The 17,484-nt window shown below is 49.4% G+C and overlaps 1 protein-coding gene across 5 annotated transcripts in view; it reads left to right on the top strand.

Annotated features, from left to right (window-relative positions):
- APBA2 (amyloid beta precursor protein binding family A member 2) overlaps positions 1 to 17,484 on the top strand; it is a 234,260-nt gene that overhangs the window by 165,383 nt on the left and 51,393 nt on the right. For all 5 annotated transcript variants that reach the window (XM_033190742.1, XM_033190746.1, XM_033190745.1 and 2 more), the window contains one exon: positions 5,967 to 6,957. In XM_033190742.1, coding sequence (XP_033046633.1) covers positions 6,007 to 6,957 — 951 coding nt within the window. In that variant the 5' untranslated portion in view covers positions 5,967 to 6,006. The remainder of the gene's footprint in view (positions 1 to 5,966; positions 6,958 to 17,484) is intronic.

Below are 17,484 nucleotides of genomic sequence, written 5' to 3'. Positions count from 1 at the left end.
CACAAGAATCACTTTAACCCGTGAGGCGGACTGCCGTGAGCCGAGATGGTGCAGCACTTTAGCCTGGGTGACAGAGTGAGACCTTGTCTCAAAAGAAAAACAATTCCCTAAAGTAATTTATAACTTAAAGTTACTGCAGCCAAAATTTCGGTGGAATACTGGGGACACTTGAAACCACTAACTCCTAAGTTCTTTTGGGAGAATAAATTTGAAAATAGCAAGGGAAGATGAAAAAATGAGAATAATGAGAGAGAACTTGCCTCATGTCATATTAAAATGCTCTAAAGTCATAATAATGAAAATGGCATGGTACTCTTTCTGGGCAGATAGAAATGACATAGACTAGAAAGTCCAGGGACAGATCTAATTTTATGTAAGAATTTAGTGCATGATGGCTGGACGCGGTGGCTCACACCTGTAATCCTAGCACTTTGGGAGGCTGAGGCGAGTGGATCACGAGGTCAAGAGATCGAGACCATCCTAGCCAACATGGTGAAACCCCATCTCTACTAAAAGGAAAAAAAAAAAATTAGCTGGGCATGGTGGCGCGCACCTGTAATCCCAGCCACTTGGGAGGCTGAGGCAGGAGAATCACTTGAACCTGGGAGACGGAGGTTTCAGTGAGCCAAGATCACACTATAGCATTCCGGCCTGGCAACAGAGCGAGACTCAGTCTCCAAAAAAAAAAAAAAAAAATAGTGTATGACATGCAGGGTGACCAGCCATCCCAGTTCCTCTGGAACTGAGGGTTTCCTGGGACATGAGACTTTGAGTGTTAAAGTTGAGATGATTGGTCACTGTAAGACGTGAGAAACAGAATGGTCTATTTAATAAAGGGTATTGGGTTATCTAAGTAAAGCCGTGGTGCCCACACTTTGCTGTATATTGGAATCACCTGGGAAACCTTTAGGACTACTGATGCCTGGTTCCTGTCTGAGGCATTCCAGGGTCATTGGTATGAGGTGTGACCCAGCCATCAGGATTTTTAATGGGTAACAAAGCTTGAAAATCACTGGGGTAACCATCATGGGGAACACGAAGCTGCTCCCTACCTTGTATGTGTAAACTTTCTCATGGGTTAAATATTTCTATGTAAAGAATAAAAGATTCTAGACAGTGACTGGATTTGCTTGCTCCAAGGGAAGAAGTTTGACCTCTTCCATGTAAAGTCTGGAACTTCTGGAGCTGGGGGCAGGTGCAGCATACAGACTCAGGGAGTTTCAGGGGAGCACCTTATTCCTGTGCCTCTAAGAGGGGTGGACACTTTCCCTGGAAGCAAGCAGATCTGGCTGAGGACAGCCTATCTCTGTCGTACCTAAAAAATACAGGCACCTCTTCACATGTCAACAATAAAGTCCCAGATCACCGCCCTGACTGCCTCCAGCTCACCATAAAATCATCTCCCATTGTATCTTACACTGTCCAGCCATCCACCACTCACTGAGAGACCTGCACTGGTGTCTTAGGGACCCTTTGTTGTCAGCAAGAGCAAAGACAGGTCACATGCCACATCTTGCTGAAAAGTGAGTGAGTGTTTTGGAAGGTCAAATGGAGGAACTAATTTATACCACACAGAAAAAAAATGTGAAATGGTTACTATGAGTGTCAAGTTAAGTGATTTGGAGGGCAAATTCCAGAGATATTCCAGGAAGAGAAAAAGGCCGTTAGGGAGAGAAACAAAGAAATAACAAGAATCTTCCTGTAGCTAAAGATGTGGGACTTGATGTGGAAAGGGCTCAGTAAATGAATCTCACATAAAATTAATGAGACCCTCGTAAAATTAAAAAAGACCCTTATCCAGACATAGTTGGCTGGAATTTCTGAACTCTAAGAGTGGAGAGGAAATTGTATCAGCTTCCAGACAGAAGGAATAGATTTTTGTACCAAGGTAAAAAGAATCTGATTAGAATTAAAGTGCACATCTGCGAGGCTGTAAGCTAGAAGATAGTGGAACAGTGTTAGCAAATCATTGTGAAAAGGATGCAATGCATAATCTTTTTTTTTTTTTTTTTTTTTTTTTTTTTTTTTTTTTTTTTGAGATGGTGTCTCGCTCTGTCACCCAGGCTGGAGTGCAGTGGCCGGATCTCAGCTCACTGCAAGCTCCGCCTCCCGGGTCTACGCCATTCTCCTGCCTCAGCCTCCTGAGTAGCTGGGACTACAGGCGCCCGCCACCTCGCCCAGCTAGTTTTTTGTATTTTTTAGTAGAGACGGGGTTTCACCATGTTAGCTAGGATGGTCTTGATCTTCTGACCTCGTGATCCGCCCGTCTCGGCCTCCCAAAGGGCTGGGATTATAGGCTTGAGCCACTGCGCCCGGCCAACAATGCAATAATCTTATACCCAGCAAAGATACCATTCTGTGTGTGAGATCAGAGCCATTTTATAGACACAAAAGGGTTACCTCCTAACTAAACAAAATGACTCTAACAATTATTTTTACAAAATAAAAATGAAATCCCCCTAAATAGTTCAAGAGAAAGAAATGCAAAAAGTATAGGAAGCAGTGGTAAGTGATGAATTGAGTAATTGTAGTCCAAATTACATGGTTGTGGTAGTGTTACACATCTGGGATAAATTTTTCTGAAATCATTTGAAGGCTTGGAGAGCTTGTGGGAAACACCAGTGGAAAATAAACTCCTGGTTCTGTTGTAGTTCTCCTACAGTGTCCTCAGTGTTTTCATTTTTGAAAACTTGGATAGTATTTTAATAGGATCGGGGACTGTTCCATGTTATTGTAATGTGTATTTTAGTCCTTATGTCTTATATTGGCCTAGAGAATATTTTATTTAGTGTTGGTATACATATTTCTATGTGTCCATTACAGATTTTATCCCCGTGGATGACAGAGAATTTGAAGTTAAGATAGTAAGAGTACTGTGTACTTTAGTTCATTCTCTAACAAGTATGTACCTACCTTCAGTGTGCACAGCTTGGTGTCTACAGCCTGGCGACATACAGGGATGCCATAGAGACAGCACCGCTGTGCAAGGAATGGGAGCTGTGTGCTCATGTGCCAGTGACGTACCATCTGCCCTTTGCTGTCCTAACAGTTAAGACATGGACATCTGGTTGCGTGTTAGCAGCTGCATTCAGCACATGCTTCTGAGAGACGGTCTTGAGGAATGTAGTTACTGGTGATTGTGTCCGAGAGTTGTGGTTGCTAAGTCTCTGACATCACTCCTGCAACCTGTTCCTTGTGACTGGCTGTCCTCTGTGAAGATAAGAATTCTGGTGTCAAACTGTGTGTGGTCTTTGAGACAGCTCAGTGTTCTTGATGTGTCCTCTGACACATCTGGGTCGCTGATGTCTTAGTGAGTGCTGGCCCCTTGTTCTCTTCTGGGGAACAGCTCTTTTGAATTGTCCTGCCAGTTTCAGGGTTTGGGAATGGGGTAACAGGCCCTGCAGGGTCCTTCTCAGTGACAGTTTTGCTGGTATGGGACATCTTTGCTGTCTGTGGGCCACTCTAGGGAGAGGGCTGAGAATTGTTCTGCGTACTAGTGATGCTCTTGAGACACGGCCATGGACAAGCCTGTGCAGGTGGCGGAGTAAACATTACTTCTTTCGATGTCAAGTGTCCTTGGAGTGAATTCACACGTTGGAAGCATGTGGCTCCATCAGTAATTGTGCCCACACTCTGAGTGTCGGGACTGGATGAAATAATTACCTCCTTCTTCATTCTTTTGAGAATGTTCATACTGCTGTAACTGTGACCATCTGGTACACTCAGTCTCATAACAAGATGTGTTTTGGGCACTACTACAAACAAGGTGCTGTGTTGGGAGCTCTGGGGGATATAATATGGAAGGCCTTGAGTTTGTGCTCTAAAAAGACAACAGGGGAAGAGGAGGTACAGGAAGGCAAGATCAGAGCCCGGGCCGGGCAGTGACTGCTGAGGGTCACTGATAGCTCCTCTTTCATCTTCACTCCCTGCTCCCATCTGAGCCCAGATCCCTTTGCTTCTGCTACCTAAGGTGCTCGCTGAGCCACTTCTCCACTGTCCTCTCTACTGTTTTAGTTTAAGCTCTCCTTTTTTTTCCTTTTTAAAAATTGCAGTAAAATAGACATAAAAAATTTACCATTTTAAGCATTTTCAAGTATGCAAGCTCTTAACTGGACTACTGGAATATGTTTTTTTAAATAATTGAAGTATCATACAAGCAAAAAGGAATGTGTAATGTAAGAGTACAGTTGAAAGAATATGACAAACACTGGGGGAAACACTTAGCTTAAGAAGAAGAACGTTGCTGGGTGTGGTGGCTCACGCCTGTAATCCCAGCACTTTGGGAGGCTGAGGCGGGTGGATCATGAGGTTAGGAGATCGAGACCATCCTGGCTAACACAGTGAAACCCCGTCTTTACTAAAAATACGAAAAGTTAGCTCGGTGTAGTAGGGGGCACCTGTAGTCCAGCTACTGGGGAAGCTGAGGCAGGAGAATGGCATGAACCTGGGAGGTGGAGCTTGCAGTGAGCCGAGATGGTACCACTGCACTCCAGCTTGGGCAACAGAGCAAGACTCCATCTCAAAAAAAAAAAAGAAAGAAAAAAAGAAATAGAACGTTAAGCAAACTTTTGGATGTCCTCTGTGCCACTTTCCTGATGCTAGCCCCTTGCTTTCCCCTAGAGGATAGAATAGCCTTTTCAGTCATCTCCCTGCCTCTAGCCTCTGTCCCCATGCCAGGCCCAGAGAGACAAGGCTAAAAGAAAAAATGTTGAAAATTGCTCAGTGACTCTGCGTATGTCTTAGTCTGTTTTCTGTTGCTATAACAGAATACCTGAGACTGGGTGGTTATATGAAGACTGGAGATTTGTTTTTGACAGTTCTGGAGGCTGGGAAGTCCAAGGTCAAGGTGTCAGCATCTGGTAAAGGGCCTTCTTGCTGTGTCATCCCAAGGCAGAAGGTGAGAAGGTGAGGGAGAGTGAGAGAGAAAGCAGGAGAGAGCTGAACTCACTTTTATAACAAACACACTCTCACAATAAAGAGCTTCCTCCCAAGATAGAGATATTAATCCATTCATGAGAGCACATCCCTCATGACCTAATCACCTCTTAAAGGTCCCACCTCTCAGCACTGTTGCATTAGGGATTAAGTCTCCAACACATGACCTTTGGGGGGCATATTAAAGCCATAGCAGTGTGGTTTGGGGGATAGAGTGCAGAGTCCAGGGCATGGGGTCCAGGCCTTTTCCCAGTTTGGACTGCCAGGTTTCTGCAGCTGCCCTGTCACCCCACGATACCTGCAGGCTGCAGCTGCACCCTTTGTCCTCTTCCCGCCATGGCCGAGCAATGCTGTCCCCTCTCTTGAGCCCTCCAGTCTGCCATGCTGGAGACTTGTGTTGAGCTTTCCTGCACATTGCTCAGCCTGGATGGTTCCTGCACATCCAGTTCCTCTGCAAGCATTGTTCGGTTTAAAGGGGAAGAGGAGGGAGAGGATGGGATAAGCCTGAAGGGGAAGGGACCCAAGTTAGTCTTTGAAGGGCCATGGATTTAGACTGGGAAGAGTTAACATCCCTCCTCATGGGTCCTCATTATGTCTTCTTAATGAAAGCTGCTCGTTTTCTTCTTGAGAGCAAACAACCTGATCTTATGACCATTTGTCTTGGTCACCTGGGCTACCCAAATTGAGTGAGAAGTCAGGAATGAGCCGGTGGGTTCTTGGGGAGAGGCAGGTGTCCTGGCGAGTTGCTGGTGCCTCCCTTGACTGCTTTTCCTGGAGCTCCATGTGCCCTCATTCTTCTTGGCGTGGATGCATGCTGTTCTGATGATGAGTCAGCCGGGGTGGATGGCGCATTGTTTGAATGGATGTGCATTCACATTGCTGTGGGAGAACGTGGTGGGAGGTGCTGTGGGAGAACGGGGTAGGAGGTGCTGCGGGAGAACGTGGTGGGAGGTGCTGTGGTGAAGTGGCCCCACACGTGGCTGGGCTTTGTGGGGTTTTGACTCTGTCCTTCCCAATGTTCCTCCCCACAGTGGCTGCCTCTGGGTGATGATGGCCGCATGAGCACCCGCCATGGCCCACCGGAAGCGTGAGAGCGCGGGGAGCGGCATGTTGGACCATAGGGTGAGACCGGGTCCTGTCCCCCACAGCCAGGAGCCCGAGAGCGAGGACATGGAGCTGCCCTTGGAGGGCTATGTGCCCGAGGGCCTGGAGCTGGCTGCCCTGCGGCCAGAGAGCCCCACGCCCGAGGAACAGGAGTGCCACAACCATAGCCCTGATGGGGACTCCAGTTCCGACTATGTGAACAACACCTCCGAGGAGGAGGACTATGACGAGGGCCTCCCTGAGGAGGAGGAGGGCATCACCTACTACATCCGCTACTGCCCCGAGGACGACAGCTACCTGGAGGGCATGGACTGCAATGGGGAGGAGTACCTGGCTCACGGCGCGCACCCCGTGGACACGGACGAGTGCCAGGAGGCGGTGGAGGAGTGGACGGACTCCGCGGGCCCACACCCCCACGGCCACGAGGCTGAAGGCAGCCAGGACTACCCGGATGGCCAACTGCCTATCCCGGAGGATGAGCCCTCTGTCCTTGAGGCCCACGACCAGGAAGAAGACGGTCACTACTGTCCCAGCAAAGAGGGTTACCAGGACTACTACCCCGAGGAGGCCAATGGGAACACGAGCGCCTCCCCCTACCGCCTGAGGCGCGGGGATGGGGACTTGGAGGACCAGGAGGAGGACATCGACCAGATCGTGGCAGAGATCAAGATGAGTCTGAGCATGACCAGCATCACCAGTGCCAGTGAGGCCAGTCCCGAGCATGGGCCTGAGCTGGGGCCTGGGGACTCTGCAGAGGCGTGCCCGCCCATCAAGGCCAGCTGCAGCCCCAGCAGGCACGAGGCGAGGCCCAAGTCACTGAACCTCCCTCCCGAGGCCAAGCACCCCGGAGACCCCCAGAGAGGCTTCAAGCCCAAGACCAGGACCCCAGAAGAGAGGCCGAAGTGGCTCCCTGAGCAGGTAGGACTCTGGCTGTCCCGGGGAAGGGAGCAGAGGGGCCCGAGAGCAGGGGACCTCAGGGTACAGACCTCACAGATGCTGAAGCGAGATGGTGGTGGGTGCTGGGTGCCTTACAGTTCTAATGGTGGCTGACCTTGTCATTGGTCCAGCTGGGAGATGTGTTGTGTGGATGCTCCGGCCACTCTTAAGCTCACCACTCAGACTCAGGAGTGAAGCCGGTTGAGGGCTGAGTGGTGACTCGTGTCTCGCAGAAAACACCCCTCCTCCCACCCTACAGAGAGGTTGGATTTCTTGCCCGCTGCCCTGGGTCTGCTCATGGTGGGACAGTGTCTGGGAGAGCCCCTCCATCCTCAGGGGTGTACTCATCCTCAGGGGTGTACTCAGACCAGCAGGGCAGTGGCAAAGATGTGCGGGTGCTGGTGCTCACACACTGCTGCGGCCAGTGGTGGGTGGCCTGGTGGCTGGGGTGGGGACCAGAGTGCATTTCACAGTGGACGTGTCTCTGAAAGCCCAGGGGCCTTGACCCGGTGGGTAAATAGTTATGAATAACTATTTGGAAAAGGATTTTTTGAAGGTTTGATAAAACCTCGGGGAAGAAACGCATGCTAATGAGGGCAGCGGATGTCAGCATAACTGTATTTTAATTATAGCAAAGTCAGCGTGCATGCAATCTAATAAACACATTTGAAAAGCTGCCTTCCCAAAAAAAAAAAAAAAAGAAAGAAAAAGCCTCACAGTGAATATATAAAGGAGATGTGATTATTGGACCTGTGTGAAGGAACTTCTGTTTGGCCAAGTATGTGGACTGCTGTCATATTTTTTAAAGCCTTAACTATTAAATATTTTTTTCTGAGAAGAGTTCATGAATTTGAGAGAGAGAGAGAGGAGTGTGTGTGTGTGGTGTGTGTGTGTGTGTGTGTGTGTGTGTACTGAAAGCTTGGGTTTGGAATGGAAATCATATTGATCCTTGGATTTTCAGCACTTGTATTTTAATGTCTTGTGTTCTCTCTGAAGAACATTAAGTGTCAGTTGACTTCACTTTGGGGGTGTTCCTGTCATTCACAGCAATTCTGTGTTTACAGGAGGCTGTGGGATGCATAGGAAGTCCCATAGTATTAGTGGATGTTGGGGGAGTTCACCCCTAAGGCCAGCAGGCTCTGGATCCTGGGTCTAGTCTTTAGGCCAAAGCACCTTGAAAGTGTTTCTTTGGTCTTTAGCAGGGCATGGGCTTGTCCCACAACAGTGGTGAAGGCACCTCAGAGATCGACGTGGGCTGTGCAGAGCATGTGACGTGCTGCATCTTGTTGTGACAAATGGCATTGCTGGCCAAGTTCTTGTCAAAAAAAATTATCTTTAGAGCGTGGTGGGGAGTAAGCAAGACCTGATATTTTCTGGTTTTGTGCTTCATGCTAACCAGATGGTAATTTGGGTAAAAACACAGAGATCTTGGGGTTGGAGAGCTGGGAGGTAAATGAGTGGGAATGATTGGATGGATGGGTGGTAGTAGCTGTTTAAAAGGGCAGGTGGAGGTGGGGGAAGTCCCCAGCCATTGAGGAGGATCAAGAGAAGGTCTGTTCTTCCCAGAAGAGGTGTTGAATGGAAAAGTAGGTCGCTTCTCCCCCTAAAGAGAGTGTGTCCTTGAAGGAAATGCTCTTGTCCAAGACACTGGAAAAGTTCATTTAAACTGGTTAATGATTGAATAGCTTTTGTTTTGTTTTGTTTTACCCTCTCTCCCTCCCTCCCTCCCTCTCTCCCTCCCTCCCTCCCTCCCTTCCCCCTTCCCCCTTTCCCTCTTTCTTCTATTTCTCTCTTTCTCTTTTCTTTTCTTTCATCGGTTCACAAATTAACTCTGTCAAGGGGAGCACCTGCCAGTTCCAGAGTTCGAGGCTGACAAGGACCTTGGTGCCGGGGGTCCTGACTACTCTTTCTGAAGACTCTACCAGGCCCGCTGCATGTAGGCAGGGTCTCCATGTCCTTAGATTTGAGTACCCCATTCCAGATGAGGACCTCTTTGAAAGCTGACCAGAAAGAGCCGTAGAACTCATCTTGAAAGCAAGATTTTTTATGAAGGATGTGCACTGGGAGATTTGGTGCTGCCTTGCTTGAAATCACAACGTGCTTTCCTAAGAGCAACGCTCTTACTCCCCTCGGGGACGCCAGGCTGTGCCGGGAGCCAACAAAGGCCTGGCCTCAAACAGGCGCACAGGGTGCCATGTGTCCTATGCCCACCTCTCTGTTCCCAGTGCTGTCCACATCGTGTCGTGATCCCTATGGTTGAGGCTGCAGTAAAAAAAAAAAAAAAAATCTGAGGGGAGACATTGGCAATATTGGTCACTTAGGTGCTGTAGACTCTTGCTTTCTAACCCTAACCCAGCAGCACTGGCGTTACTGGAGAGCCCCGCCCCAAATTGCTGAAACTGAATCTGCATTTCAACAAGACACCACATTCCAGCTGTGATGCTGTAGGAGACTCACTTGGAGGAAACCCTCCCTTCTCTTCTACTCATTGTACAGCTTGAAAAAGTGTGTCCTGGATATTTTTAAGAGGACCAAATAGCATTTAGTCATTGCACGAATGGCAACAGTAGAGTTAGAAAAAATAAGAAGATGAAAAAATGTATTCTCCATGGTCCCTGCTACGCTCATGGATGAGCTGTTTCATCTGTGCGCCTTTTCAGACCATAGCATTGAGCGTAAACGATGTACGTGGCTGTCGTCATAACACAGATGTGTTTTTGTCATACAGCTTTTCAAATCTGATGTTTGATAAATGTTTCTCTGTGTCGCCATGTGATTTTCATGATTGTTTGTGGTGACCTTTCCACGATCCATGTGGGCGATGATGTGCCGTGTAACGTATTTCTCTGTACGTACTCTGCCACTGAGCGTGCAGATTGTGAATGGCATTTCCTCTTAGGTGTGAGGCTGCCACAGACCTCTTTGTACAAATCATGTTTTCCTTCTTTGGGTTTATTACCCGAGGAGAAATCCCCATGTCGTACGTCAGCGTTGACCATTTCCCCGGATGGCCTTGCCTAATTGTTTCCTTTCATCTGTGGATGTTGGATGCATGCCCTGTATCTTTTGGGGTCTGGATGCATTTCCGTCTCACAGAAGCACTGTCTACACTGTAGGTGTGACTTTCTGCTGTGTATATCCTCTTCTTTAGCACACTTTCTTTTTTTTTTTTTTTTTTTTTTTTTTTTGAGACGGAGTCTCGCTCTGTCGCCCGGGCTGGAGTGCAGTGGCCGGATCTCAGCTCACTGCAAGCTCCGCCTCCCGGGTTTACGCCATTCTCCTGCCTCAGCCTCCCGAGTAGCTGGGACTACAGGCGCCTGCCATCTCGCCCGGCTAGTTTTTTGTATTTTTTTAGTAGAGACGGGGTTTCACAGTGTTAGCCAGGATGGTCTCGATCTCCTGACCTCGTGATCCGCCCGTCTCGGCCTCCCAAAGTGCTGGGATTACAGGCTTGAGCCACCGCGCCCGGCCAGCACACTTTCTTTTGAATTTCGGTTATATTATTTTCATCATCTCTGCAGCACTTTTAAGATGTTAATGACTCATCTGTGACCCCTCCACCTCCTTTGGGTACAGAGGGATTTAATTGAATGGTTCCTTCTTCCCACTCTGGGTGGGTGGAGTGTTCACAGAGGACATTGCTTTGGTCTGGTCGATATGAAACATGAGTTGCCAGCTGGGTGCAGTGGCTCACACCTGTAATCCCAGCACTTTGGGACGCCGAGGTGGGCAAATCACCTGAGGTCAGAAGTTCGAGACCAGGCTGGCCAACATGGTGAAACCCCGTCTCTGCTAAAAATACAAAAATTAGCTGGGCGGTGGTGTGTGCCAGTAATCCCAGCTACTTGGGAGGCTGAGGCAGGAGAAACGCTTGATCTGGGTAGGTGGAAGCTGCAGTGAGCCGAGATGGCACCACTGCACTCCAGCCTTGGCGACAGAGTAAGACTCCCCACTCCAAAAAAAAAAAAAAAAAGGAAAGAAAAGAAAAATGAGTTGCTGTCTGTACTCAGAAGTAGGTTGTGTGGCCTTTGGAGCCCTCCCAAGCTGTAGGATGCCATGCATTTTGAAAAGACTTCAGTTTGTAGGTAGCCCTCCCACCTGTGCAACTCTGCTGAGACCAAGAGGTCTGCCCGGAGACTGGGATATGAGAGACACAAAAGCGATAGAATTTCTAAAATTACAGGAAGACAGGATGGGGAACAGAGATCTACACATGAATTATTTTAGTAAAATAAAAAAAGTTTCTTTCAAAGCCCTGCAAGTTTACTGAGGAAAATTTGGAAAATACAGGCTTTTGCCATATGGCGTTGTAGAATTCCATTGTAGAGAGTTTTCAAATCAAAGAGACAAACCTAGGTCAGGATTTCCCAAAACACGTTCTTAGAGGTATTCTGTAAACAAAGTACCACCTGATCCTTAATATTCATGGATTTCATATTTGCAGCTTTGTTAACTTGCTGAAACTGATTTGTAACCCTGAAATCAATACTCATGGCACTTTTCCAGTCATTAGCGGAGGTACAGAGAAGGGAAGAATTTGAGTTACCCTACTCGCATGTTCCCAGCTGAGGTTGCACAAGCTTTTGCCTTCTTGTTTCAGCTCTCATACTGTAAACAGCTGTTCTTTTCACAATCTATTTAGAGTTCTTTGCGTTTTTGGTGTGTGTGTGTGTGTGTGTGTGTGTGTGTGGGGGTGGGTGGTAAAATGGCCCTCAAGTGTGGTGCTGAAGTCTAGTGATCCTCAGCACAGAATGACTGCCATGTGCCTCACATGTGCTAGAGAAGCTTCCTGCAGGGCTGAGAGACAGTGCTGATTCATCTATGCTGCCACTCTGGGAGGTGCTAAAGTAACTTCTGTAGTGTATGATGAAGTTAAGGAAAAGATGGAGGAATGGCTACATTTGCAGATTCATGGGACAATGCCTGATTTAAAAAAGCACAGTGGACAGGCAGAAAACCCAAGAACTTTACTGTCTTGTGATCTAGGTTCAGGGAAGTGTTAAACTCTTCTCAGCTAGTGTTTTATGATAAAGAAATACTGTATATAATTAATTGTTTGTAAGAAATCTGTATTAAACAAGGTGTCTATAAACAGAAACACACATAAAACAAGGTTCTGTGTTGATTCATTGACAAAAATGTGTCCCGAGGCTCATAGGAACCTAACCCTGTATCACCCCTAGGAGCAATGTATTCAGTATTCATCAACTCAACTGCTCAGGGCAGCTTTACAGAACGTAACTATATGAATGAGAATTGGCTGTATTTGGTTGGCAAATGACTTTGGGAAACTTTGCTGCAAAGTTTTTGCCTTCTTGGAGGTTTGCTGATTTCTCACACACGAGCAGCATAAAGTCCCATGTTCGCTGTAGCAGAGACACCAGCCAGTCTGGCCAGTACTTCCCAAACACGGTGGATCAGCAAGCCCTTTTCCCTCCAGGCAGGGCCTATGGGAGAATACAGACCCAAGCTTTACACCCTGGGGAATAGAGGACCAGGACCATGAACTCCCAAGACCTCTCCTTGTGTGCTTCAGTTCCAGGATGATTCAGCAACCCCAAATGGTGACGATGGAAAGGTTGTCGCTGTGTTATTATCAGGACCCTTGGCTTCTGCAGATTTAACGTTTCTTATTTTGTCGTTTGTGTAAAGTCCCTGGGTGCTGGTGGAGGTGGCAGTGGTGTTGGTGGTGACTGCCGGCACGATGTTAGGGATGTTAGGAATATGATCTCAGTAAATCCTAGAGCAACCCAGAGAGATGGAGCTCGGGTTTGTCCCGTGCTGCAGATGGCACAGTTAAGTAGCTCCCCTGTGAATAGAATGTATTATGCCAAAATGCATGCCTCTAAACACTGCTTAACACAGCCCTTGAAGAACCTTAGAAGAGAAAGCGTCCAGTTCTGTGCAGTCGGCATTGGAACCTGCCTGCTGGAGAGTGAGTCAGCATGGGGGAGCTGTGCAGTGTTCCTCCTAGAGAGTGATGGTCTCTTCTCCTCTGTTGTCTGTGTCCTTGCTGTTGAGAGGCTTGGCATGCCCTGTTGTTCTCAGTGAGTGGGATATGGTGTCAGTGAGGTGACCAATAGATACAGAAGCCTCCGGTCTGTAAAATGTCCCTGTCTCAGTGCTAACACGTCCTGAGTTCACCAGAGCTCAGGCCACGGATCAAACAAGTCAAGTAAAGATTGTTCATTGTGACATGTTTCTTAATTTTTTTGAGCTTTGTTGACATAAAGTATTGATTTTTTTTTTTTAAACATGCAGTGATTAAGGAAGACATGAGTTGGGTCCAGCCAGGCTCGTATTGAGTGACCTGATGGAATTAGTACTCCTACAACCTACCCATGGGGCCCTTTACTATCAGGCAGTGAAGCGGGGGTGGAGGGAGGACCCCAGCTGGGCACCAGTGCCTGGCTCAGTCTCATAGCTTCAGGGATGAGCCTGTGGACCTGGCACATCCTTGGCACCTTCCCTTGAAGAGAGTAGTTTGTTGATCATTGCTTTTCCTGGGGCGACTCACCCGCACTCCTGGGGGGGCACCGTAAGAGCCTGTTTGTCCAGCACCAAAGATCCTAGTTCTGTGGGTCCGTGGGGTGGCTGGCCCTGGATGGCATGTTCTCTGGGTGCCTCTGGGTGGCCTGTGGAACATACGGGTTTGGCAAGGGCTGGATGGATTGTTTTGGAGCCCCCATCATACCTGTTACCTTGTGACATCTATCAGGAGATACTCTGAAAAGGTCAGCCCTGCCTGAAATTCTCCCTGCAGAGACTTGCTCCTTGGGACCTTGGAGATTTCTGGAGCTGCAGGCATTCCTTGTCCAGGACCTCCATGGCTATTGAGTTGAGGTATTTGATTTACTCAACAAGTGTAGAATAGTTTCATCCCTTGGAATGGCAAACCAAATACGCGTTTTGATTGTTTGGGGTTTTCATGATTTCTGTTTATCCCTGGCCCAGCTGGTGCTTTCTAGAAAGAGCCTTCTGACAATAGAAAAAAGAAGAAAAATCAATACGTCGTAGCCAACTTCATACAACAGTTAAAGCGAAGCGTGATAGAAGGCCCAGAGGTCGCATCAAACGCAGAATTGTGCATCATTGCTCATTGTAGAGATGCTTTGGCCGTGACTTGGCGTTCAGTAGAGCCTTGCTTTTTGAAGAACCTTCTGATAGTGTGAGAGGAGTCTGGCGCCAAGGGAGAGAAGGTGCTAAAAGCACAGGTAACTGGGTGTGTCCCCCAGGGAGACAGTGGCACCATGTGTGTTCTGAGCCGGAGCCTCACACACATGCCCTGCTAGGCAGCATATGAAGTGAGTGTCAGTCTCTGCTTTACAGAAGAGGACTGAGGCAGGAGTGGTACCCCGGCTCCCCCCCTCCATCAGCATGCAGTGGGGCAGCAGGTGTGCAGATGGGGCGGTCCTGCACAGAGGGGCTTTGGGGCTTGCACTGCGCCCAGGAGGGAGTGGGCTGGGGTCTGTCTAAACCTGGCCCACAGTAGGATGGGACTTGGGAAAGAGCCTGTAAGAGCCTGTAGGTGGTGCTGAGGGCAGAGGTTTATGGGGGGCATTGGGGCACGGCCCGCCTGGGCGGGGGAAGGTACTCTCCAGCCTCCTAGGCCTCAGTGGAGTATAGTTGGCTCCCTCCTTTCTGCAGCCATGCCCCAGAGTCTACAGTGCCCCTGCTTTACCCACCCATGGCATCAGGCACACAGGGAGGCTGCACAGGAGGGTTCTTGGGGTGCTCCTGTGTCCTCTGTCATCTGTAGTGAACTGCTTCCCACGCACCTCTGCTCCCAGCACTGTGACAGGGTGGACACCGCACCTCCTGCTACTGATTCCCAGGATTGCCTTGAAAAATAAAATCCCACAGGGTGCATTGACACTTCAACGCTGGCTGGTTCCGTGTGAGCTTCTGAACTTGATGTCTCAGGGCCCGTTTGCTGAGTGAGCACAGCTGCCTTCTTGGATTTGTATGAAGCTTTTTGATGACGTGTCACCATGGGTGGCTGTTATTATCAGGGAGCAGTTTATCAGGAATCTGGGGTTGCTTAGGGTACTTTTAAAATCTAGGTGAAGCTGGGGTTTCTAAAACATTCTTCTAAAACACTGTTGGGGCAGAGCACGTAAAGCTCTCCCACTAATGGTGATCTAAAAAGTACCTCCCTCTTCAACACACCCCAGTCCTCAGGGAGAGAGCAGAGTGCAGTGGTTAGGAATGCTGGAGCCACTGTCCGGAAGCCGGCGTCCCACCCAGCTGCAGCAGCTCGGGGCCCAGGAACATTCTGGACAGGCCACCTGTGCCAGCAGCCCCCCATCTCCTGGGGCTGTCGGGAGGGGAGTTGGTCTGGGGCAGTGTCTGTATGGATGGTGCAGGGCATGGAGTGCTTGCACAGATGATGATGATGATGAGTTTTCAGTCCATAGGAAGCTCATCGGGTCTGGGGGAGGTGGGTGGGCAAGGCCCTGCACCCAGTTTGGGTACAGGCCCTCCTGGGCAGGGGTGGAGGCACTAGTGGACCTGTCCTAGGGAGTGACACAAAGGAGGTGGTGGGTCCCGCTTGTGAGACAGGACAAGAGGAAGACTAGGACTGGCCAGGGCCGCACTGGAGCTGTTGGGGGCGAGGTCAGGTTAAGGCCTCCCAAGGTGCCCCGACGCTGTCCCCTCTGCAGGGCCCTCCTGAGTGTGGCTTGTGTCGTGCTGGGGGAGTTCTCACACGCCTCTTTCTACTCCAGAGTCACTGATTTGAGGGATGGGGGAACAGCTGCACAGCCCCAAGGGCTGCCCTGAGTTTCTCACACCCAATATCAAATAGGAAGTCAGCTGAGAAGCCCACACACCTCTCCTTCCAGGCAAACCAGCTGGGCCTGGAAGACTCCAAATGATAGCCAAGCCTCTCTTAACCTTGGGCACCTTTTTTCCAGTTTCTACCCCAAATTCACACTCTTCAAAACCAGCTCCCCCTGCTGGGCCGCTCCTGATGTGGGGGGCTGGCCCTCCCTGCATCCCTCCCGCATGGTCCATGCAAATTGGCACCTGCCATGTGGAAGGCACTGGGGCTGCAAAGGTGAAAGTGGCATTATCCTGCATTTGAAACTTATTCTAGAGGGAGATGGACATGTGCGACTCTCCCTGCCCCCATCCAGGTGTGGCTAGGCTCAAGACAATTCCAGGCAGGCTTCCGGGACAGGCTGCAGAGTTAGGGACAGGTGGAGAGGCTCTGGGACTTTGAGGGGGGCTTTGGGAATTCAGTCGACAAGGTGGGGATGAACAAGGATGGTAGAACATGCAAGGTGTGTGGGTGTCCTCAGCATGGAGGGAGATGGAATTGTGATATGGCTTTGAGTCCTGAAACAGGACAAGGGGAAGGCGAAGGACATGGGTTGGGGGATAGTGATGAGAGAGGGACAGAGGGTTCCACTGGGGGCGTGGAGGGGAACCTAGAAGAGAACTGGGGAGCTGAAGGGAGGGACATTAGGAAGGCCACATGTAGCAGGGCAGTTAGGAGAGATCCTGCCGGGGAAGAAAGCACCCGTTGGCGGTGGCCACCTGTTGGCAGGGTCCCCTGAGCCTGAGCAGCTCTAATGGATTGGGAAGGCAGAGGCATGGGAGGGGTAGATGGAGAGTGTCTATAGGGACTTGCACGGAGGGCCTGAGAAGGTGCCAGCAGGCCGAGGTACTCCTAGTGTGTGTGTGTGTGTGTGTGTGTGTGTGTGTGTGTGTGTGTGTTTATGTGAGATATTAACTTGAATTACACTCATCTGCCACTGGGATGTCTAGGGCAGACTGTGGGGAGTGAGAGCGTTGGGTACGGGACCCAGACTGTCCGCGTGCATCTGCTTCTCGAGGCCCCATGCCTCCCATTCTTGGGCCTCCGTGGCACCTGGCATCATGCCTCTCTTGCACCAGAGGCTTGAGAGACACCCAGCTGGCGAAATCGGTTAGTCCATGACATTCCTTAGGAAGTGCAGGGCTCGGTGCAAGAAGTTATAGAAATATCTGTTTAGGAAGCAAGATCGCATGGCTGAACGTGCTGAGATGCATAATGTCACCCATGGTATGCTTGCCCAAGATGTCACAGCGTGGCGATGACAGACATGGGAGTTTTACCCCAAAGCATTCAGATCACAACCAATGCTAGTTAGTTACTATGAAAAGACTTGGGACTATGGTAGTAGGAGGCTGACCAAGAATAACTCCTAATCCTATGTCAGATAATACCATGGGCAGCTCAGGAAAACTAGGTACAACTCAGACATGTGCAGAAAGGAGATGTGGAACGGAATGGAGCCCCTGGGCTGATAGAGGCCTCCAGAACCTGCCACACCCATGTCTACCCCCAATGCCCCAGTCAACCTTCACAGAAGAGAAGTTGATCTCTCTCTAGCTGAGACCGAGCCAAGACCCAAACTGCTGGAGCTGAAGGATGTTTGGGCTAGGCTCACAGAAGCTGTTCCACTCCTCCAAACTGTATCACCCACAAAGAAGCAAAACACTTTGGGCCAATGAGAACTGTTT

This window comes from Trachypithecus francoisi, unplaced genomic scaffold, assembly GCF_009764315.1.
Source record: "Trachypithecus francoisi isolate TF-2019V2 unplaced genomic scaffold, Tfra_2.0 Lachesis_group3, whole genome shotgun sequence".
Classification (NCBI taxonomy): domain Eukaryota; kingdom Metazoa; phylum Chordata; class Mammalia; order Primates; family Cercopithecidae; genus Trachypithecus; species Trachypithecus francoisi.
This window is presented reverse-complemented; position numbering and strand designations above follow the sequence as displayed.